Source organism: Equus caballus, chromosome 7 (genome assembly GCF_041296265.1).
Source record: "Equus caballus isolate H_3958 breed thoroughbred chromosome 7, TB-T2T, whole genome shotgun sequence".
NCBI lineage: Eukaryota > Metazoa > Chordata > Mammalia > Perissodactyla > Equidae > Equus > Equus caballus.
Genome location: NC_091690.1, coordinates 51,428,996 through 51,452,887, shown reverse-complemented (window position 1 = coordinate 51,452,887; position 23,892 = coordinate 51,428,996). Strand labels below are relative to the sequence as shown.

The 23,892-nt window shown below is 58.9% G+C and overlaps 1 protein-coding gene across 4 annotated transcripts; it reads right to left on the bottom strand.

Moving 5' to 3' along the window:
* KANK2 (KN motif and ankyrin repeat domains 2) lies at positions 1-23,786 on the bottom strand. Of its 4 annotated transcripts, none has more exons than XM_070274077.1 (13): positions 23,187-23,786; positions 21,712-21,933; positions 20,674-20,787; positions 18,974-20,141; positions 10,043-10,210; positions 9,847-9,949; positions 8,743-8,982; positions 8,140-8,227; positions 7,514-7,733; positions 6,489-6,631; positions 4,336-4,536; positions 4,169-4,258; positions 1-1,882 (listed from the first exon to the last, which is right to left on the bottom strand). In XM_070274077.1, exons 1-13 carry the CDS (start codon positions 23,769-23,771, stop codon positions 1,829-1,831), a joined length of 3,396 nt encoding a protein of 1,131 aa, XP_070130178.1. In that variant the 5' UTR covers positions 23,772-23,786; the 3' UTR covers positions 1-1,828. The 4 variants fall into 4 exon arrangements, with proteins under 4 accessions (XP_070130178.1, XP_070130180.1, XP_070130179.1 ...); XM_070274079.1 differs by having other exon boundaries at positions 18,974-20,182; positions 23,187-23,262; XM_070274078.1 differs by lacking the exon at positions 21,712-21,933.
* Positions 23,787-23,892: the final 106 nt, after the last annotated feature.

The following is a 23,892-nucleotide window of genomic DNA, read 5'->3' as shown; positions in this document are numbered from 1 at the left end:
TCAGCTTATCATAAGGCAGCTTTATTAAATTCCTTTACTTTCTAAAAACGATTACAAAAAGGAATACTTCATTTAAGTGTAATACTGTCTTTGTGGACGTACCGTGGTCAGAAAGTGAGGTCAAGGGTCATGGATACATGTGAGAAGAGAACTGGGACGGGGCAGGTCCTCCCTGGATCCTCCCACGCCAAGCCCTGTGGGCCCGAGGGGGAAGGGAATGCAGGGATCCTTCTAGAAGCTTCTAGAAGCTTCCAAGAAACGCACCCACTGACTCCGGGGCTGGACACCCGGGCACACGACTCTTGTACCGCTTCTCAAAACTTCTCCCTTCCGTCAGACACCAGTGGTCACTCAGCCTGGGTCTGGTTTTCTCTCCAGTTACACACACACACACACCATCTAGGGTGTCTCCTTTGACCATCCAAGCTCTCTCTTCTTACAGCCAGCCTCCATCGAGCCGAGAAACCCACTTTTCCAGGACAGAAGCCAGCACTTCGCCTCACTGAGTGGACGCGGCTCTGGGGACGCGCTCCGTCCTGCTGGGGTCTGCCTGCCACCCTGGCGGCCCAGAGAGGGCAGAGGCCCCCTTCCCAGTGGCTCTTACTCCCCTGTCACAAGGCACTTGTCCAAGCTCAAGACCCACCCCTGGTTTCTTTTTGGTTCACAAAAGGAAGGAACAGGAAAGAAACTCCGCTCAGCTTCTGGGCACCCGACAGGCCGGGCGGGGGGCGGCGTGTGTCTGGCGAGCCCCGTTTCCAGCAGGCTGGGGTCCAGGCAACCCCAGGAAGCCTGGAGGTGGTTAAAGGACCCAGCTGGCCCTTGTTTGGTTTCCGGCAAAGCCCTGTCTCCTTAAGTTTGCGCTGGGCCCTCGGGAACGGCCAGCTTTTAATCACGCACACGTGGGGCCTGCGGCGCCCTCTGCTCTGCCAACAGCACAGGCCTCGGGGAGGACAGGGACGGCCGCCACCAGGCTTCTCAGCCCGGGGACTCGGCAGCTGCCCTGGATCCACGTCTGAAGGCTTTTCTAGGAACGGGAGCCCTGGCCGGGGCCTCGGGGGTGGGGGGCACGGTTTCTGGTTAATTTCTCCTTTAATTTCTCTGGTTAATTTCCGACAGGGGGGAAACGCTGGCCCCTCTCGGCTGCTGGGTCCTGAGCCCCCCACCCGAATGGGGGGACCCGGGTGGTGGCAGCAGGAGGGCAGAAATCGCTGAGCTCCCGCCCCGGCTGACCAGGGCAGAATGCGTTTTGTGAAGACACCACAAGAACAGCCCCCCGGGGCAGGCGGCTGCGGGGAGGGACAAGACGCGATTACAGACAATTAAATGTGGGAGCCGGGGCTGGGGGGGGGGGGGAGGCGGCCTGAAGCCGCTCTAGACACAACCTGCGCGCGGGAACATTCAGGATTAAGAGGAATAGAGGCGATTCCAGTGACTTTCAAATCTGGCAACAAGTGATAAGACTCTCCCCTCCCCCGATGATTCAGAACTCCCATATCCTTTCCCCCGTCCATAATTGTCAGTCGATGGTTCTCAGGGTTAAGCCCACGCCCCAGCATCAGCCCCTGGCGCCACTTCATGGAAGAAGGCAGCTTCCGCCGGCGCTGGGGCGGCTTTGAACTGGGTGCCGGGAAAAGCCCGCGGGACGATGGCGTGTTGTCGCTGTGGGGGCTGCCCCCCTGGGAAGCAGAAGAAAATCCCACTGGCCTTTGAGATGGGGCCTTGGTGGGTACCAGTGGGGGCTGGCCAGGGAGGGGACGAGAGATGGAGGAGGAGGGACGGACGGTTGGCGCTGGGGCTGGCTGGTCCCCGCGGAGAGGCCCCCTCACGGCTACTCTTCTGCAGAGGAAGAGGCAGGACTTTCATCGTCTGACATCGGGGCGAACTGAAACGAGAAGTCGAATTCCTCCTTTGGCATCCTTTCCCGGGCCTGCGAGGCGCCAGCTTTGTTGGCTGGCCCTGTGGCCGCCGGGAGTGAACAAGAGGCCTCGTCCCTTGGCCTCAAGAAGGCGATGCTGTGGAGGAGATGCACACAAAGGAATGCGGGAGAGGATTTTCCTGGGCGGGAAGGTCTGGAAGGGGATGAAAGTGGACAGCGGGTGGGCGGGGAGGGTGACGGCTGAGCTGAACGATGTCAAGGGGCCAGCCGAGGAGGCAGGGCATGCCAGGAAGAGAACACAGCAAGTGCAAAGGCCCAGAGGCGGGAGCAGAGTGAGCGAGGAGAGAGGAAGGAGAGTGGGTGGTTGTGCAGGACTTGGTTGTGCCAAGGATGACTTTGGCTTTTTCTCCAAACAGATGGGAGAGGGCAGTGAGGATGGGGGCCAGGGGACGAGGACAGAGGCAATGGCAGTGGGCCAGGTGGCGAGTGATGGAGGGTTGGGGTTCGTCCCTCAGGACCACAGATCAGACAGAAGGGCATCACCCAGCCCCATCACCCTCATCTTCCAGTTGAGGAAACTGAGGCCCAGAGCTGATCCCCTGAGCGCCACGGCTGAGGCCCAGGATCCTGACACCCCAGGAATGAAGCCGGAAAAACTCGGAGCCTCAGGAAGCAGGCAGGAGACTGGCGGCTCGTATCTCAGCGCCCTTCTCTCTCTGGACCTTGTGGGGAGCCTCTGTGGATGACACCCACCATGCCGCCCTCAAACCCAGCCCCAGACAGGCCTTGGGGAGGCCAGGGCAAGTGCAAGGTGGGGGTGAGGAGGAGGGGGCAGTGAGGCTTCTGCCCAAGGTCTGGAGTCAGACGGACCCCGCGGCCTCCACCCTTCCTGGATGTGCGACCTTGAACCAGGGAGGGAACCTGTCTAAGCTTCACCTGAGAAATGGAAATAACAGGACTTTATGCAACCGAATCAGGTTATTGTGGAGGGTTTAAGAAACCAGGTCTGGGGGCACTTAGTACAGGCCATCAGACTGGAAGGTACGGCCTCCCCCATCAGACTGGAAGGGATGGCCTCCTCCATCAGACTGGAGGGGACAGCATGCTCCATCAGACTACAGGGGATAGGCTCCTCCATCAGACAAGGGTATTGTTTTGGGGACCTATGAGGAGCGCCCTGTCTCCTCCATCAGACAGGATGTGCTTTTCCTCCATCAGGCACTTAGCACACAGCACCTATCAATATTGTCCCCATTATGCTTCCAGAAGAGTGGCCAACAGGCGTGATTTTAACGGCCCCGATCTCTGCGGTCGAATAGGAGACATGCTGGGTGAGACGCGGTTGGGTGGGATTTCCTTACGGGGAGACTTCTCGAGGCCTTTAATACACTGACACGCTTCGAGTAGAAGCCAGAGTCCTCACAGGGGCCCACGAGGCCCTGCACAATCTGTGGCATCACCTCCCTGCCCTCACTTCCTCCCACTGGGCTCCATGACGCTCCTCAAACACACCAGGCACACTCCTGCCTCAGGGCCTTTGCACTGGCTGTTCCTGCTGCCTGGACAGCCACACTCTTGCTCCCTCCCTTCCTCAGGTGTTGGCTCCACTGTCACCTCTCTGCCAAGGTCTAAAATGGCTGCCTGGACACTCGCCGTCCTTCTTACCCCATTTTATATTTCTTCCCAGCACGTACCATCACCTGCCTAGGATTCGCTGATTTGCTTAGGTCTCTCTGATTAGAATTCTGCTCTCTGAGGACAGAAACCTTTTTGTTTTGTTTGGTGCTGTGATGGCAGAGCCTAGAACAACGCCAAACACACAGCGGATGCTCCGTAAAGATTTCTCAAATGAGCAAATGGCGGTTAAGAACGTGCATTTAGGGGCCAGCCTGATAGCATAGTGGTTAAGTTTGCACACTCTGCTTTGGCAGCCTGGGGTTCACAGGTTCAGATCCCAGGTGTGGACCCAGCACCACTCATCACACCATGCTGTGGCCGTATCCCACATACAAAATAGAGGAAGATGGGCACAGATGTTAGCTCAGGGACAATCTTCCTCAACAACAACAAAAAAGAGTTTGCATTCGGAACCAGACAGATCCGGGTTTGAATACTGTTATGCCGACCATGACCGTGCAGCCTCATTTCCTCATGGGGCAGCACAAAGGGTCCACACGTGGAGGCTGGTACGCCGGTAAAGTCCTCGGCATGGGCGCCACATGCCATCAGCTCTTCATAACCTCTGGCCACCCCCAGACCCCCCGCCTTCCGCCCTGCCGGATGGAGACTCACCGAGCACTTGATGTTCATGCGGGAGTAGAGCATGGACGCGATTTCGCTGTGCCCCGCGTCCAGGGCCACCGTCAGAGCCGTGCTCCCGTCCTGGAAGGCATCCATTGCTATGACAATGCCCTGCACCCACTCCCGCCCTCCCGGGGGTGCACCAGGTGGGGACTCACGCGGTCGGTGAGTGCGATGTCGCAGCTGGGCACAGCCAGCAGCAGCCCAGTGATCTCCTTGTGGCCCTGCTCGCAGGCGCACATGAGCGCCGTGGAGCCGTCGTCATCCTGCACGTTGACGTCCGCCTCACAGGCCAGCAGAGCCTTGACCACGTCCACGCGCCCGTGGCTGACCGCCAGCATCAGGGCTGTCTGCCCCGCCTGGGCAGAGCAAGGGACAGGCTTATGGACCGTGCAGGCCCTGAAGCATGGCATCCCTGCTCCGGAACCTTCCATGGCTCCCAAGTCCTCTGATGCTAACACACCCCCACTGGCTGGCCTCCTTCTGTATCCCAATCCTGCCTACCACCGGGCCTTTGCACTTCCTGGTCCCTCCTCCTGCTGTCTCCTTCTCATCCCTCGGGTCTCAGCTTAAATGTCCCCTCCTCGGGGAGGTGCGCCCCACGCCCAATTAAAGCAGGTTCTCACTCACAGAGGTAAACAGGTAAAAATTTATGGAGCTAAGATGTGCATGTTTTTCTGTACGTCAGTTAAAGCTCCTAAAAATTAAATCCACGTTTATCGGTGAATGGATGGATAAACAAATCCGGTATACGTACAGCACAGGAGATTATTCAGCCTTAAAAAGAAATGCAGCACGGATGAACTTTGCAAACACGATGCTCGGTGACGGAAGCCAGACACAGAAACCCACATATACCATTCCGTTTATACAAAATGTCCAGAATAGGCAAACCCGTGCAGACAGAAAGCAGCCTGGTGGCTGCCAGGCACCGGGTGGCGGTGGGGGGAGAGAATGGGGAGTGACCGCTAACGGGCGCAGGGTTTCCTTTTGGGATGATGGGAATGTTCTGGAAGTAGGTAAAAGTGGTGGTTGCATGAGATTGCGAATGTCCTAAACGCCACTGAACTGTATGCTTTAAAAGGGTTAATCTCATGTGAATTTCACCTCAATTAAAAAAATAGAAACCACTAAAAATTTTTTTTTTTTTGGTGAGGAAGACTGTCGCTGAGCTAGCATCTGTGCCCATCTTCCTCTATTTTATGTGTGATGCTGCCACAGCATGGCTTGATGAGCAGTGTGTAGGTCCACACCTGGGATCCGAACCCACGAACCCTGGGCCTCCGAAGCGGAGAGCAAACTTAACCACTATGCCACCGGGCAGGCCCGCCAATTTTTGTTAAAGAAAAATGAAATGAACAAAAAAGTGAGCAGGGTCTGCTCCTGTGACGCCACCACGGCGCCCTGCTTCTCTCTTTCACTGGTTGAGGCTGTTGGAAATCCCACCCCCCTTGCTGTCCCCATGGAGTCCCGGCTGCCCCTATGGCCAGACAGCCGTCCACACTCTGGTCGCCTCCACAGTCCCCCAGCTCCGCTCCTCACTGCAGGCGATGGGAGATTCCCAACCCGGGAGTGGCTGCCACTGCCCTCTCACTGCCCTGCTGGCGTCCCACAGCCCCCCGTCCAAACCCGCTCCGACCCTCCGTGCCGCCGGGGATGCTGGCAGCTGCCAGAGCTTCGGGAGGGTGGGGACGGTGCCTGCTTGTCCGCCTCGGAGCCCCAGCGTCCAGCTGCTGCTTGGTGAGTCACCAAGAGGATGTGGGACAAGATTAAGAAAGGCGGAGGCCTGTGTCATCCCACACCCCTGGCCTCTGGCCACCAGAAGGTCCCGCCTCAGAGGCAGCCTGGCAGGTGGGTCATCAAGAACGGGGCCTGGAGGGGCCGGCCTGGTGGCGCAGTGGTTAAGTGCACACGTTCCACTTTGGTGGTCCAGGGTTTGCCGGTTTGGATCCCAGGTGTGGACATGGCACTGCTTGGCACGCCATGCTGTGGTGGGCTTCCCACGTATAAAGTAAAGGAAGATGGACATGGATGTTAGCTCAGGGCCAGTCTTCCTCAGCAAAAAAAAAAGAGGAGGAATGGCAGCAGATGTTAGCTCAGGGCCAATCTTCCTCAAAAAAAAAAAAAAAAAAAAAAGGACGGGGCCTGGAGCCACTCCCTGGGTTCATGTCCCCGTTTCTCTACTGTGACATTGGGGCAGTGACTCTGCTTCTCTGAGCCTCAGTTTCCCCATCCGGGGAGGGGGGACTCTCCCCCGGGCCTGGAACGAGGTCTGGTTTGGGGCATGGCGCACGAGGGGGAGGGCCCGCACCTGGCTGGCCTTGGCGTTGACGTTGCCGAGCCGGAAGAGCTGCAGGACCGTCTCGATGTCATCCTGGGTCTTCAGGGTGGCCAGCGCGGTGAGCATGACGGGGCTGTAGCCGGCTCGGTTCTGCTTGTCCACCTGGCAGACACCTGGGGGGCCGGGAGCACATGAGCCCTCACCCCACTGCTGGCTGGGCCACCTCAGGCTGCCGGAGGGCCCCGAGGACCAGGCCACATCCTGCCATCAGACTGGAAGCTTGTCCCACCCTCAAAAGGAGTGCTGGGGCTCATGTCTCCTCCATCAGTCTTGCTGCGACCTAATTTCTCCCTTTTCAACCTCTTCTGTCCCAGGGATCTCCATGTCCATTGTGCCACCCTGTTAGACAAGGGGCTCCTAAAAGTGGACGCTGTGCCTCCTCCATCAGACTGGGGCCCCCGACACTGGCACCCACATTTAGGGCTGAGAGCGGGAGCTGTCTCCCCTGTTAACCTGCAAAAGCCAATCACCCTTCAGATCGGCCTGTGTCTCCTCCATCAGATTGTGGGCTCTGCCTCCCCCATCAGACTGGGAGGCTGTCTTCCCCATCAGACTGAGGAGGGGCAAGTCTGCCTGCCCAGTTGAGGACCACGTCTTCTCTCCACATCCCAGACTGGAGGCACACCCCTCTCTCAGACTAGAGCTCCAGAGGTGCGGCCTTCTTTATACACGGTGTATGCGAGGGTGGCGGAAGGTCCCTGTGTTTTCTAGAATACCATGCCTACCGTTTTCAGCACACTGCGGCCACAGATAGGGCGCTATCTCCCTCCCCACATAGGAGGGCGGCATCTCCCCCATCAGACTGGGAGATCAGCGTCTCCCCCATCAGACTGGGAGGGCAGCGTCTCCCCCATCAGATTGGGAGATCAGCGTCACCCCCATCAGAACTGGGAGGGCAGCATCTCCCCCATTGGACTGGGAGGGCAGGGTCTCCCCCATCAGGCTGGGAGATCAGCGCCGCCCCCATGGACCACAAGCCTGGGGCCGGCGCTCACCGCTGTCGAGCAGCTGGCGCACCACGGGGAAGTTGGCGTGCGACACGGAGTAGTGCAGCGCGGTGTTGCCGTTGCTGTCGGCGATGTTGACCACGTAGTCCAGCAGCCGCGCCGACATGGCCCGGAAGGTGACCAGGTGGCGCCGCACGAGCTCGGGGTGCGCGTCGCTGCGGCAGGCCAGGCGCAGCCACTCCTGCAGCACGGTGGTGTAGGCCACCTTCTGCGCGCGGGCGGCGGGGACAGGGCGTGAGGGCGGCGACAGAGCCCGGGCGGGGAGCGTGGGGACAGACGGCCCCGCCCCAGACGAGTCAAAGGTGGGGCATCCCCACCCCAGCGGGGACTCCGCAGGAGCGTGTGGACCCCTCGATCCCAGGGACTGCCCCCTCCCCCCCAGGGACAGGCGCGGGCATCCCCATCCCGGAAGTGACCCGCACAACAGCAGCCCCTTCCCTCGAGCCCCCCAAAAGGAACAGGAGCCAAGGCCACACGGGGCACCCTCTCCCACCTCCTGGCCCCGCCCCAGGCCCGGGACTTGAGCACCCCACAAACTCCCGGCTTGGATCCTGGGGTGACACTGTGGACGAGTGGAGCGGGGTGGGGTGGAGGGCAGGAGGGGCCCCACGTACCAGCTCGCGCTCTGTGAGGGCATTGGGGTTGTCCAGGTACTTTTCCAGGGCCAGGCAGGCGGAGATGAGGTCAGGACTGAGCTCCATCCTGCCAGGGACAGACGAGGGGGCAGTTCATCTTGGGAGCACCCAACTCAGGCTCCTGGGTGCCCACCAGGGCCACGATTTTACATTGCACCCCAGGGGCTAGACACGGGGAATACACAGACCCTGAGACAAAGTGGACGCACGGCCCAAAGCTTATTCCAAGCGGCCAGTGGCAGATGGAAAATCTTTTCCCCAGAGCAGATTTTTCAGCAGGGAACAAAAAGAGACATAAACAGGATGGGCAGGTGGGGCAAATGTCCTAAAGAAGGTGAGTGGCTTAGGACAAACTTTGCCCACCCCCTAAATCCTAACCCCTACAGCCCAAATTGCCCTTATCAGGCCCTTTATCCAAGCTTCCAGACCTTCAGAGGCCCAGAAGGAGAAAGTGCTTGTTTGCTAATTCAGACTAAAGTGTGCATGACTGATAGAGGTTCCCTCAGAGGGCAGGAACGGTGGGAGCTGAGGCAGAGGTCACCCCCGAGCCCAGCCTGAATTCCTTCCACCCAGCAAACTGACGGAATCTCCTCCTCCGCGTTGGCTCCCGATGCCCCCTCGGCTGTGGGCATGTGCTGAGACTCCCGAGACAGCTGACACTCCTCCCGGCTGCTCTTGGCTCCCGCTGTCTCCTCGGGCCTCAGCTGGGGGGCTTCAGCCACACTCGGAACCCTCTCCTCGGGCTCTGGGGCCTCGTTCTCTGTGCTCTCATTGTCCGAGAAGTTCTCCGCCGTGCTGGAGTCCTCGGAGGAGGACTCATACCTGGGAGGGGAGCGGGTGGGGTAGGGGAGACGCTGCAGGTGGGCGGGGATGCAGTGGGGGAGGGGCGGGGGGCTCTGACTACTTGACTCCTCTGGGCCTCAGTTTCCCCTTCTGATAAATGGGGATAACAGGGCTGCAGGGATGTGGCTTACGGCATCTGGTATACCGTAAGTGCTCAATAAATGCCAGCTGTGACTGTGATCGCGCTTGGGGGGGGCGGCCAGGGACGGGGGACACGGCTTTCCCTTCTCACCCCTTGGTGCCTCCTATGCTTTGCTCGTGACACAGGTGTTCTGGATGCAGACCCGCGCCCCCCCGCAAAGAGGACCCTCATGCTTCTGGCGACCTCGGGACAGAGGCTTCTGGGCCTGGCATTCAAGGCCCCACCCTGACCATGGCTCACCATGCCTCCCGCTCCCATGCTGCACTGCGCCCTCCACTCTTCGCCTGCTCGCTCCTGCCTGTCCCCTCCTTCAGGGCCACCCCTGGGGGTGGCAGAACCTCCTGGAGGCCCCCACTGTCTGATTGTCCTCTGTCACTGCTCCTACCCCAGGGGGTTGGACCCGCATGTCTGTGCCTGGGCCTCCCTGTACCAGGCGCTCTAGCACCTCCTGAGGGGTCGTGTGGGGCAGTAGTTACCCCCGGGTTCACTCGCAACTAGCTGTGTGAGCTCCAGCGAGGCACCTGGCCTCTCTGTGCCTCAGTTTCCTCCTCTGTCAACTGCGCTTTGGTTACAGGAATGATCCGAGGGAGGGGTCCAGCCCAGGGTCCTGGGAGTGTCCTGGGCATGAGTGACCCACGGAACGGACAGGAGGGGGAAGCTGGGCGCAGGGCAGGGCATGCGGTGTCGGGGGGTCCTCTCACCCGCCGTTGACCCCCACGAACTGCAGGCTCCTGCGGTGCGCCGCGGGGTCTGCGGCCTCCTCTCTCCGCTTCATGATGGACCGCACACCTGCCTGGGGCCCGCCTGTGGGGATGGTGGTGTCGTGAGTGTCACCGAAGCCAGACCCTGTGCCCGGGCCTCCAGCGCCCTGTTCCTCCGGGCGGCCACCCTGCTTACCTGCGCCCTCGGCCCCCTCCGACACACACGAGGCCGCTTGCCTGGAGGGCTCCCTGGTGGTGGTGTCACGGGTGGGCGCCTGGCCTGAGTTCTTCTCGGGCTGTGCCAGGGAGGCGGCTGTGGACCCCGGGGGCGACAAGGACGGCTCTGCGGGGGCCTGTGGGAGCCCTGGAGGCGCAGGAAAGAGGCGCTCAGGGTGTGTGACAACAGCAAACAATGACAGTATTAGGAACCACCCCTGGGAGCCAGGAGCTCCGAGGGCTAATTCTCACATTAAATCTTCCCAGCCCCTGAGGAAGTGGGATTATTCCAGATGAGGAAACTGAGGCACAGGGGGCTGCCGAGGTCACCCGGCAAGCAAGCGCGTGGCAGAATCGGATTCCAACCTCGGTTTGTTGCCTGTCCCACAGCCGGTGAGGGACAAGGAGGGCCCTGTGACCCCACAATCCTGGCTTGTGACCCCCCTCCAACATCATACTGAGTGTTGTCTGGAAACTAGGTTTGATTACAGCCAAGGGTGGTGCTCATGGTAGGGACTCAGATCTGGCACGAGAGAGCTGTGTGACCTCAGGCAAGTCACTTAACCTCTCTGTGCCTCAGGCAGCTAACATTTACTTCTTCCTGGCAAGTTGTGCAGATTCAAGAAAGTAACTGGGGCATCGGGCGAGAACAAGGCCTGCGCATCAAGAGCTCCAGACACATTTGTTAATTCCAGAGAATTCTAAACTATATTTCAATAAGACAATATTACAACCTTTTTTTTTTTTTGTAAAACTGCACTTGTGTTGTGGATGTTATTTCATATCCAGCCTCATTTTTTTTCTTCTTTACTTAACATGAAGCAGGTGTTACTTTAAAATCAGGAAAAATAAACAATAAGGGCTTTTGGAAAATGGACATTCAGCCGCACCCCAGCAGAGTTTCAGTTTGGGAAGATAAAAGAGTGCTGGGGATGGATGGTGGGGTGGCTGCACAGCAATGGGAGTGCACTGAATGCCGCTGGACTGGACACTTAAAAATGGCTACAAGGGTAACTTTCATGATATATGTATTTTATCACAATTTAAAAAAAAACCCCACACACCCAGGTTGATCTGAGGACAAAGGCGACTGTGTGGGTCCCGGGCCCCGAGGGTACCCACTGCCCACCCAGGAGCGGGGCTGGCAGGGGGCTCCAGCCCCTGATCACCAGCCAGCAGCCCGAAACAAAAGTCGCGTGGCCACTTGGCGTGGCTGGCCGAGTTTCAGAACCCACTCGGGTCCCCCCAGGCCACGTGTGGCTTCCGTGTCACCACTTCCCCAGGACGTCCCCTTCCTGTCACTGGTCATGGGCTCTGCAGACTAATCTCATCTGACTGCCCTTCAACGGTTCAGACTGTTTTTGACAGACACGGGACCACTTCCTCAAGGCCGAGGGCCACACGCGGCTCCAGCGAGGAACAGAGAGTGTGTGCAGAGCGTGTGGAATGGACGGGACACTTGGCCATGAAGTCCCAGGCCGGTTCCAGCGCCATCCGTGGGGACCCATGAGCACACGCCGGCTTTTTATGGGAATCTCCTGATTTTTTTTTTTAAACCTTGTCAATAAATTCGCCCCAAAGCAATCAACCAATATACCCCTGTGTGGCCCAGTGGATGTGTCAGGAGGTGACAGGCCAGCTCGGAATCTCAGTGTCGCCCCAAACTCAGGGCTTTGGACATAAAAACCTGTCAGCATCAAGAAATTAGGTGGAGTAACATGACGCCGAGGGAAGGGAGGCGGTCACAGAAGGACACACTGTGCAATCCACTCACAGGAGGTCCCAGAGGAGTCACATCCACAGAGACGGGAAGGAGGAGGGTGGGGCCTGGGGCTGGGGGGGAGTCAGTGTTTCATGAGGACAGAGCTTCAGTTTGGGAAGGTGAGAAAGTTCTGGAGACAGGTGGTGGGGACGGCTGTGCAAACACGTGAATATGCTAAATGCCACGGAACTGGACATTTAAAAATGGTTAAGATGATCAATTTTATGTTATATGTATTTTAAAAATTATAATTACAAAAATAATTTAAAAAAAAAAAAAAGGAAGAGCAGCACAGGGACCATTCCGCCCCAAAGGGAAAGCAGGCCCGGCCTCCAAAGCTTGGAGGCTGTTTCCAGCGAGGAGGTCAAGGTCGGACACTGCGATGCTAAAATAACACCAACAATAATAAAACCGATAGCGTTTGTTATTGTTATTCCACTGGAGGACGGGGTGAACCGATACCAAAATTTGCACAGAAGAACTCAAGCCCATGAGCAGCTAAGACAGTTCTACAAAAAAGGGCAGAGATGGGGAGCCCAGCCTACGAGAGAAGACAACATATTCAGAAGCCACGACAAATGCAAACAGCGGGCATTGTTGCCAGAAGACATGGCCGAAGGAAGGAGGGAGAGAGCCCAGCACAGGCTACGGGGACCCCGGGGAGACAGGGTTTCCACAAGTCAGTGGGAAAAGGCGGGCTCTCTGGTGTGAGGTTGGGAAAAGCAGCTACTCTACCCAAGAAAACTCAAGTCGGACCCCTACCTCACACCTCACACCAAAAATAAGTGAGGGATCAATAGGAAGATACAACCGCGAAGCTACAGGAAGAAAAGAGAGCCGAATATGGGGGGCCTCAGGAAGGGGAAAGAGGCCTTTAAAAATTCCTCGAAGCACAAACCATATATGAAAAATACTGTATGATCTCGCTTACATGTGGAATCTGAAAAAACAGAACTCTAAGATTCAGAGAACAGGCTGGTGGTCGCCAGAGGTGGGAGGTGGGGAAACCGGTGAAGGGGGTCAAAGGGTACAGACTTCTAGCTATAACACAAAGTCCTGGGGACGTAACATCCAGCATGGGGACTACAGTTAATAATATTGCACTGTAGGGGGCTGGCCCCATGGCTGAGCGGTTAAGTTCGCACGCTCCACTCCAGTGGCCTGGGGTTCACAGGTTCGGATCCTGGGTGCAGACCTACACGTCACTCATCAGGCCATGCTGTGGCGGTGTCCCACACAGAAGAACTGGAAGGACTTACAACTAGGATATACAACTATGTACTGGGGCTTTGGGGAGAAAAAAAAAAAAGAGGAAGATTGGCAACAGATGTCAGCTCAGGGCCAATCTTCCTCACCAAAAAAATAATAACAGTGTACTGTCAGTTTGAGAGTTGCTAAGAGAGTAGATCTTGAAAGCTCTCATCCCAAGGAAAAGAACTTGTAACTTTGTGAGATGACGGATATTGACTAAACTCTTTGTGGCGATCATTTTGCAATATATACAATTATCAAATAATTTGTGCATCTTAAACAAATACAATGTTATATGTCACATATCTCCATAAAACTGGAAAAAATTAAAAATGAAAAGAAATGGAAAATACGATGGGTTTAACTATATCCAACATGAAGATTTCTGTTTGATTTTTTTTTTCTTTTAAGGAAGACTAGCCCTGAGCTAACATCTGCTGCCAATCCTCCTCTTTTTTGCTGAGGAAGACTGGCCCTGAGCTAACATCCATGCCCATCTTCCTCTACTTTATATGTAGGACACCTACCACAGCATGGCTTGCCAAGCGGTGCCATGTCCGCACCTGGGATCTGAACCGGTGAACCCCGGGCCACCGAAGCGGAATGCGCAAACTTAACTGCTGCGCCACTGGGCTGGCCTCTCTGTTTGATTTTTGAAAATTTCATAGACAAAGTTAATTGGTAGAATACAGACTGGGAGAAGACAGTCATGCGTCGCTTAACGACAGGGACCAGTTGCCAGCAGAGCGTCGTTAGGCGATGTCGTCGTTGTGTGACCCTCATGGCGTGCACACACACAGACCCAGACGGGCCAGCCGACTCCACGCCCAGGCCACACAGTACTAATCTCGTGGCACCACCTTCACATACGCGGTCCCTCGTTGGCAGAAACATCGTTCCGTGGCACATGGCTGTATTTCCAACACCAAGCATGAGTAAAGGATTGATTATCTTCTAGAACAGGAGTCACAAACTTTTTCTGTAAAGGGCCAGATAGTAAATATTTCTGGCTCCGTGGGCCCAAAGGTCTCAGTCGCCAAGAGTGGAAAAGCAGCCGTCAGCGGTATGTAAATGAAGGGGCGTGGCTGCGCCCTAAGAAGTTTGAATTTCATATAATTTTGCTCATGTCACACAATGTTATTCTTCTTTTCATATCGTTCAACCACTTAAAAACACAAAAAACATTCTTAGCTTGTGGGCTGTATAAAAATTGGCAGCGGGCTGGCTGTGGCTATTCTAGAATGTGCCAGAAACTTCTGCCCAAAGAAAAATGGACGAAGGCTACGAATAAGGGACCCAGAAAGGGATCTTATTAAATACATATGAGGATGAACCTCACCAGAAATCAAAGAATGTAAATTAAAACAACAAGGAGACACCACTTTGCCCCAGTGTCAGATGGACACAAAATCAGAAGGATACATAAGCTATATGTCGGGGGGGGGTGGGGTGGGGAAATGGACACCTCGGACCCAAGTGTGGCTGGTGGGAGTGTGGACACGGGGAACTTTTCTGGAGAGGATCAGTCAAAATTTGGAGCAAAGTTGTGCATTCCCTGTGAGCCAGTAGTCCCTCAGAAGGGGACACAGGAGGGTGGCTCCAGCACAGTTCACAGCCACCAGGAGCTGGAAGTAACCCAGGTGCCCACCAAGGGGGGATCAGATGAGAAAAGGGCAGCGCATACCTAGGGCAGAAATCTACACGGTCATTAAAAGTGACAAACCAGATTTATGAACGTCAGGGTGAGAAGTTCAAAAATAGTGTGTAGAGAGGAAAAAATACGGAACAGAAGGAGATTTTTTTTTCTTTCTAAAGCACAATACCATTTTAGGAAATTAAACACACACCAGGCATATTTTTCAAGGACACTCAAATATCTAAAGAAGCTTCTGGAAGGTGGATTGCAAGGAATGATATTAAATGAGATGGGAGGGTGTGAATGGCATAGAGCAGAGGCTGGCAAACGACAGCCCGTGGGCACAGTTGTTATGTTTTTAAATGGTTGGGGAAAAAAATTAAAGGGAGGATTCCGTTTGAGACACATGAAAATCACATGAATTTGAAATCCCAGCGTGGACACAAAGTCTTATTGGCACACAGACACGTTCATTCATTTATATATCGTTTATGTCTGCTTTCAGGCTATAAAGGCAGAACTGAGCCACCGAACTCATCAAAAGATATACGTTAAAAATGTGCAATTTTTGTGCGTTAGGTATATCCCAATAAAGCTGGAAAGAACAAACCTGAGCGGAATGGAGTCATTGCAACAAAATCGTCCAGCTTGCAAACCTAAAATATTTACCGGCCCTCAGCACTGAAGGTGAAGACCTTCATGCACAGATCAGTGAAGAATTAGATTAACTCAGGTTTGGGCTCCTTAAGTCCAAAAGAAGTTTCAAAAAATTCCAATCACTGGGCTGGCCCAGTGGCACAGCGGTTAAGTGTGCATGTTCCGTTTCGGGGGCCCGGGGTTCACTGGTTCGGATCCTGGGTGCGGACATGGCATCGCTTGGCACACTATGCTGGGGTAGGCATCCCACATACAAAGTAGAGGAAGATGGGCATGGATGTTAGCTCAGGGCCAGTCTTCCTCAGCAAAAACAGGAGGATTGGCAGCAGATGTTAGCTCAGGGCTAATCTTCCTCAAAAAAAAAAAAAATTCCATCACTCAGCCACCCACTGCGGGGAGGGAGTCGAGCCCACAGGGCGACTGCAAAGCCATTTGGTGACAGACATCACCATCCTACAAAAAATACCCTTCCAGAAACCTGTCCTGAGAAAACAGACCGGAGGACACGAGGGACTCCCGAGGAAGGATGCCTGCGTGGCACCTCGGACAGTCAGGAGTGACATGGCGGTTAAAAGGCAAACAGCACGTCCCAAGAGCTTTTAAGAACATCAAGAAATGCCGCTGGGATGTTGTGAAAGCCAAGAAATCAAAGAGTTTAAGTCCCGGCTTCGGAAACCAGGAGCGAACCCCTTAACCTCCCCGTGCCTCAGTTTCCTCATTTGTAAAATGGGCATAGAAACACCCCCCACCTCACAGGAATTTAAATGAACTAAACTATGAAAGGGGCGCCAAATAACGCCCTGGCCCAGAGCAAGAGCTGCTGAAATCCTTTTAAAACTAAAACAAAGCCCAAGAACAAATTCCTGCAGCTCTGTGTCGCGGGCCTTGGAAACTACACGTGATGCGTTTCAACATTTCAGAAGGAAAGAAGCACAAGTGTGGACGGCAGCTGCGTGCGGGCGGTGCTGGGCTCTAGGGCAGGTTATCTGTTGTTCTAGATCCTTCCACCTCCCCAAACCTTCCACGAAGAATATCAATTGCGCTCACAGGAATATGCCTCGAGCAAGAGCAGAGGGAATGTCAAAGGCCTGGAGGAATCGTACGGATGCACGCGCCCAGCCGCCCCGCGCCCATTCATCTTTCTGCGGTGCCTTGGCCAGGTGGGGTACGGGCCTTGGTGGGGTCTCTGGTCCTCTAGTGGCCCCACCCAACTTTGGCAGCCGGAACAGAAGGCTTTGGCTGCAGTGAGAGAATTCTAGATGGCAGAGAAGTTGGGTTCCTCCTTGCCGCCTCCTCCAGGGAGGCCTCCCTGACCCACACATGGAGCTGACCCAGCTGAGGGAACACATGGTCCCAACACTTGTCAAGTCCTCATATCATCCATTTCCTTTCCCATATGACTCCTCCCCAGTCTACAAGCCTGGCGGGACCCACTCCTAATGCCCAGCCTCCCTAGACCTCGCTTGTCCGGCCTCATGCTTTTCCAGATTGTTCCACACCTTGGATGCACCAAGCCCCTCCTCACCCCAGGGCCTTTGCTCCTGCTGTGCCCCCCTCTGGGAGGCACAGTCTCCTTCCCACCTCTTGGCCACCTGGCTGCTTGCTTCCCGTCACATCTTGGCCAGAGAGCCAAGAGCTAACCGCTGGGTACCCACTGCATGGCTGGTGCCACGTGGAACCCTTGACATGACCTGACGCATTGAAGCCTCATGTGAATCTGGTGACATCCAGCTGTCGGGACCCCCGGTTTGCAAACGAGGCACATAGAGGTTAACTAACTTGCTCAAGGACACACAGCCAGAGAGCAGGGAACCAGAATTTTAACCCAAGCCCCGACCCCATCCAATCACCAACCACCCCATGCCCTTGTTTGTCACCAACGCGTATTCTCTGAAAGGCCATTTCTTCACTTATTTATTGCAGGGATTTTGTCTGCCTCATTCACCGCTCTGCCCCCAGGGCCTAGAAGAGTCTGGCAAATAGCAGGCACTTGACAAACCTCCGTGGAACGAGAAGGTGCTGGAATGAAGGCACACACTCCAGTTCTGCTCAAGCAGGCAGAGACGGGGTCGGCCACAGCGTGCAGGAGGTAAGCGAGAGACGAGGAAGAACTTTCAGCGGCAGCGGCTTGCAAAGGTGGGGACATGGCTACGGCCGTGCATCCCGCAGGCAGGAGGCCCCTGGCCGCCCCGGGAGGCACATCTGGAATGGAGGCTGCTGGGCGGGGCGCCTGGCTGGGGGCCAGAGTCCCAGGGCGGGGTGTTTGGATGGACACGGAGCGGAGGGGCGGTGTCCGCAGCTGTCCAGGAACATGGGGAAGCAAAAACACAGCTGGGCCCGCCCTCCAGCTTGTGCCCTCTGGTCCCTCTGGGGGGCTCCTGGCACCTAACATTCGAGGCTGGATGAAGCCTCCTGCAGCTCAGGCTGACCCGGGTCCAGATCCCAGCTCAGCCCCCTCCTGGCTGTGTGACTTCTCCCTGAGCCTCAGTTTCCCCGGCTATCAACAGAGTTGACCCGAAAATTATCAGCAGGAGCAGCAACGGGCACTGATGGAGCGCTTACTGCGAGCGCTAAGTCACAAGAGTCCTAGACGTGGGGCTATTATTATGTCACTTCACAGATACAAAGCTGCAGCCCAGAGAGGTGAAGTCACTCACCCAGGGTAACACAGCAAGAAGTGGACTTTGAACCCAGGTCGCCTGGCTGCACAGCCCACCCCCTCGAGGTCCTCTGTGGGTGAAACACTTGGCATAGCTCCCAGTACCAGGCTGGTGTTCGATAAAGTACAGCTGTCATCATTATTATGAATCATTCTGGCAGCTTCTCCAGGGGCATCAGGCGGTCGTGGTGGGGCAGCTGCCATTCTGTACACTCCACATCCCCTTTCCTGGCATGAGGACTCAGCACTTCCTCTAGGGAGCACCCCTTCCTCCCCAGGACTTGGCCACAGGACTTGGTGGGGCTCCTCTGCCCCCAGGATGCTGGGCTAGGCAGTGGGGGACACAGTGATTGGCTCAGCGATGGCCACACCAGCCAATGAGGGCCACCTCTCAGATTTTTACTGGTGCTATTTAGACTGAGGGGCTCTCTTTCTACTGAGCTTCAAAAACAGATGCCTGGAGTAGTGGGGCCACCTTTGCCTGCCTGAGGGAGAAGCCTCCAGGGTGCAGAGAAGGAGAAAGAGAGAGTTAAAGAGTCCCGATATTCGAGCACCTGGATCTAGCTATGCCTGAAGCTGTTGCTAAGTTACAGAAACAATACATTTCCTTTTCACTGCTTAAACTGGTCTGAGATTGTTCCTGCCACTTAGTTAATAAACAGCGAGGGGTTTTTGCCCAGCAATCCAACAGCCTTGAGACCCCTCCCCCAAAAACCTTCTGTTTTCTGGCCACCCACAATGCGCTAGACATGAGGAGACACACTTAGACATCCAATTTCTCCATATGGTCCCTACAGCATTGAGATGGCGGCATGCAGAGAAAGAGACAGAGGCTCTGAGGGCCCGAGTGGTCGGCCTGGTGGAAGGCCAGGGCCGGGGCTGGACCCTGGCGTTCAGAGGAAGGAGGAGGGACCCTCCGCGTCCTCCCCTGCCCGCTGGGGCTCACCTGCCGGCCCACTGCGCTCCGTGATGCTGATCTTCTTCACCACGTGGACGTTGCCGGGGGCCGCAGCGGGCGCTGGGAACGTGGTCTCCACCACCTCGTGGCTACGGAACACGGGGGGACTCTCGGCCCCTCCAGGCGTCGCCAGGGCCCGCAGCCCTGCCCCGTAGGGCTCCAGACTCTGGGCCCGCTGCGCGGGGGCCCCGGCGGCCGTGCTGGCCGCCACCTCCACCTCCCGTGGCCCCTCCACCACCCGGACGGTGTCCACGCGCACGGGGCTGTCCGGCGGTGGCCAGGCCTGGGGCGGGGGTTCGGCCTGCCGGGCCTGCGCGGCCTGCAGCTCCTGGAGCGCCTTCTTGAGCTGGGTCTCCAGCACGGCGACCTTGGCGGCGAGGGCCGCCTCCCCGTCGGGCATGCCCAAGTCCCGTTCGCGGACCCAGGTGCCCACGCTCCGCATCTCCAGCGCCCCTGGGTCCTCGGGGGCCTCGGGGAGGTCCAGGCAGAGCTCTCCGCGGCCCCGGGCCCCCGCGGGGTGGCCCAGGAACTTCTGGCTCTTGAGCTGCACGGTGAGCTGTCGCTTCTCCTCCTGCAGCACCGACAGCTTCACCTGGAGCACGGGGATCAGCTTCACCTGCTCCTCCAGCTGCCGCAGCTTGCGCAGCGCGCCTGCCATCTGCTCACGCACGTGCGCCAGGTGCCCGGCGCTGGGGGGCACCGGCGTGGACAGTCCCGAGCTCCGCGGCGTCGGCGGGGGAAGCCCCACGCCCACCAGCGAGCTCGTCGAGCCGGCCGCGCTGGGCGTCAGGGAGCCGAGGCCGGGGGGCGCGGCCGCCTGGTCCTCGAGGCGGCGCCGCGCATCCAGCAGCGTGCGCTCCACGCGCGGGTTGAAGCCGGCGCGCGTCTCCAGGGCGCCGTACTGCGGGTAGAAGCCGCGGCCGCAGTAGGAGTAGGCCGAGTGGCGGCTGTCCCCGCTGGCGTTGGAGCACAGGGACTCGGTGGACGTCCACCAGGAGCCAGGGCCGCGGGGCAGCGAGCCGAGGCGGGGCCGGCGCTGCACGGCCACCCGGCGCAGCGTGTGGCCCTTCTCGATGTCATCCACGTACTTGAGAAAGTCCAGGTCCAGGCGGTAGCCGTAAGGCGTCTCCACCGAGTAGGGGGGGTGGTCGGGCTCCTTGGGAGGGAAGGCGGGCGGGGAGGCTGGGCCGGGGGTCCCTGGGGTGGGGGGAAATGCGGGGCCTCTGAACGCTGCTGTCCCCTCCTGGGGCCAAGAGGGATGCCCTGGGAGACTCCAGGTTAATGAGCCCACTGGGCGCTCAGGCACTCAGCTGTGTCCCCCACCCAGGGCAAGGCCCTGTCACCCCCTCAGAACCCCCGAGGGCAGGGCTGTGCCTACCCTCCCAGCGCCCCCAGATAGGGCCCTGTCTCCCCGCTCAGCTCTACCCCTTTCCCTGAAAGACTGTCTCCCGGATCAGACCCCCCAGGGCAGAGCCAGGTGGTCCCCATTTAGGCCCTCAGCACAGGTGTCCCATCCTCAGGTAGGGCCGGAGCCCTCCCCAACTCCCCAGACCCCAGGGCAGAGCCCTCTCCCCTCCCCCAGGCCACACAGAGCAGGGCTGTGTCCCTCCTCCGGCCTCCAGGACAGAGCCATGTCCCCCCCCACCCCTAACTGCACGCAGGGCCCTCATCCCCACCAGACTGCTGACCTGGGAAGGGGGCTGGCACGTGCAGGACCTGAGCCATCCTCCGGGGTGCAGCCACTCCTCAAGAGTCACCTTGGGGACTGAGTCAGACTGCCTGCAGCACGGGCTGCAGCTTACCTGGGGAGAGGGGCAACAAGCGGGGAGTCAGAAGGAGTCTGCAGGGGGATGGGAGGGGACGTGGCCACCCCCTCCCCAGCTGTCCCCCTCCCGAACCCCTCCCGCCCCGAGTCCCGGACCCTCGCAGAGGCACACCCCCAGCCTGACTGTGGAAAGGGATGGGGGGGCCCCGCGGCCTGGAACAAAGAAACCCAACCTCAGGGCCCGCCTGCACATCTGTCCAGCCCCTGGACAGGCTCCAGCTGTTCCCACAGCCCCGCCTCCACAAGGCCCTGGGCCGGGGGGCCCCAAGCCTGACAGGCCCCACCCTTCCTGGACCCCCTCCGCTCAGCCCCAGCCATGAGCGGGCTCCGAGGACAGATGGGGGCTGAGGTGGGCAGGGGGCTGGGTCCTAATGGGGGGGGGACAGAGACGACAGAGACCCAGGGTCACAAAGAGAGATAGAGCTCAGGGTAGGGGACCCCAAAACAGAGCCGGGGCAGGCCAGGCAGGGTGGGGGGGGGGTAGGGAAAGTTGGGGGGAGGCAGGGAGGAGCAAAGCCTTTTCCCCTTTATGGAAACAATTTTCTCTAAAAATAAACAGTTTCGCTGCTGGGCTGCACGAGAACTTCCTGCCCCCCCAGGACGCGTCCGGCTCAGGGGCACAGCAGAGATAGAAGGCAGGCGGTGGCCCGGGAAGTCGTGGGGGTGGGGGAGGAAGTAAGAGGGGGCGCCTGGGGGCTGCAAAGGGGAGGGGCAATCAGGGCCTCTCACTACGCCCCCCACCCCAGCCCTGGAGTCGGGCCAGAACTTTGTCCCCAGCACTCTGCCTGAGCTGCGCCAGTCCTTTCTGCTGTCTGACCTTGAGACACCCTGCTGCAGAGGCCCCAGCCCATCCCACCATGGGAGGACCCCTTCCAGACTGCCGGTGCAGGGCAGCGGGTACCTGGGAGGATGGGCCAGGCGGGCCACCTGCTGGGCATGAAGGCGGGGCGGGGGCTCCAGGGGCAGCCGGGCTGTCCTCGTCTCTCACTCTGTCCTCGTGTTTCCCGCTCAATCTCTCTCCACGTCTCTCTGCGTCTCTCCACGTCTCTGTCTCTGCACCTCTCTCCACGTCTCTCTCCCCGTCCCTCCACGACTCTGTCCTCACTTCTCTGTCTTTCAACGCCTGGAACACACGGTCCCCGATGATCGGGATTTTGGTTTCCCACCTGCTTGGAGGCTCACTCCTCCACAACGGAGACGTGATAAAAAATATTCACGGGGGACCTGAGAGAGACTGGAGGCAGGGAGCAGGACTGGAACAGCCTGTGGGGGCCCCTGGAGGGACACGGGTGGGGCGAATGACAGTAACGACTATAATAATCACCAGGACAACCCCACCAGGCGGCGAGCTACCACCCTGTTTTACAGATGGGGATCTGGAGGCACAGAAATGCGCGCTGACTTCCCGGGGTCCCTGGAGGAGGAGGTGGCTGGGCCTGGATTTGAACGTAAGCCCCGCAGGCGGGAGAATCTGCCGGCCCAGCCACCCCCACCCCCACGGCACAACCCTCTGCCCATTTCCCAGACAGAAAGACTGAGGTCTGAGGGTCTCCAGCCGTCGGAGCGCCCTCCGGGTGGGCAGGTGGACTCCAGGTGGAGAAAGCAGATTGAGCCGGGGAGGGGAGTGTGCGGGGGGATGTCTGCGGCTGAGGCCCCTGTCCCTCTAGGGGACCTCTGGGGGACGGGGAGGGGGCCACAGGACAGAGAGAGATGGAGAGAAAGGGAGCCAGGACACTCCAAGAGGGGACAGGCGGAAGGCTCGCGGGGTCAGGGCGGGACACGAATGTCCGACGGGGTCTCCCTAAACCCCCCCTCCCAGACCTGCCTGGACGTGTCTGGGGTCTTCCCGCCCCAAAGACGGGGACGAGGAGGACGACCCGCCCCGTGCAGGGAGGGGGCGGGGCCTGCGGGGGGGGGGGGGTCCCCGGCTAATGGCAAACAGCTGCGGCTCCCCACGCCGGCCCAGCCGCCAGGCCGAGGCCCAGCCCTGCCGGCCGCCCGGCCGCCTTCCCGCCCGCTGGGGCCTGGCGCGGCCCGGCCGCGGAGGAGGGCGCGGGGGGACAGCGCGGGGGACAGCAGGGGGGAGGCCGGAGCGGGGGGAGCGGGGAGGCAGCGCTGGGGCAGAGGGGCAGGGCAGAGGCGCGGAGGGCGGGGTGGGGGAGAGAAGCGGGGACGGGGTCCGAACAGGGGAGGGGACAGAGCCGCGGGCACCGCGACACCCGAAGTCGGGGAGGTCTGGGCACAGACGGTGGCGTTGGAGGCTCGGAGATGCCGGCGAGGTGGCGCCTCGAACTGGGGGAGGGGGGTGGGGACCACGCTCGAACCCCGATCCGGACTCGAACCTCGAACCCCTAACCAGCCCCGGGTCCTACTCGCCTCGCGCGCTCCGGCCGCCGCCGTCCCCGCGTCCCGCCGCCCGGGCGTCCTCCGCGCGCCGCCGCCCGGCTGCCGGGCCGTCGGCGCTCGCCCCGCCCCCAAGGCCCCGCCCCGCGAAGGCCACGCCCCTACACGGCCACGCCCCTCGGCAGCCCGCGGTCCGGCCGCGCAGCGGGAGGCGAGAGTTTCGCGGTTGCACCTGGGCGGCAGGTGCGCGCGCGCGTGGGGCTGTCCGGCCCCGTCCCAGTGCCCCGGTCCCCGGGGCGGGGTCTCCCCCGCTGTCCTCCTCAGCCCGGTGCAGCCGGGCCGCCGCGGGGGGGCGGGCGGGGGCGGGGCTGGCCAGGGCCCAGCTCCGGGAGGGCGCGGAGGGCGGGCGCGGCGGCGGCGAGAGGTCACCCTCCCCCTGCCGGCCCATGGCTGGAAGCGGCCCAGCGCAGGCCGGGTCCACGGTGGCGTGCCCGCCGCGGGGCGGGGCGGGGGCTGGGCCAGCGCCAGGCTGCACAGGCGGTGCTCAGGCCTGGGCTCCAGTCGCAGTCCCACCAAGCCTTTAACTGCTCGGTGCCTCAGTTTCCCCATCTCTAACATGGCGTTGAGAGTGGTGTTGACAAGATTGACTCACGGGGAGGCAGGGGCCTAATGGAGGTCCCTGGGGCAGGAAGGCCATCAATGGGGTGGTGTCTTTCCGGGAGCCATTCAGTACAGCCAG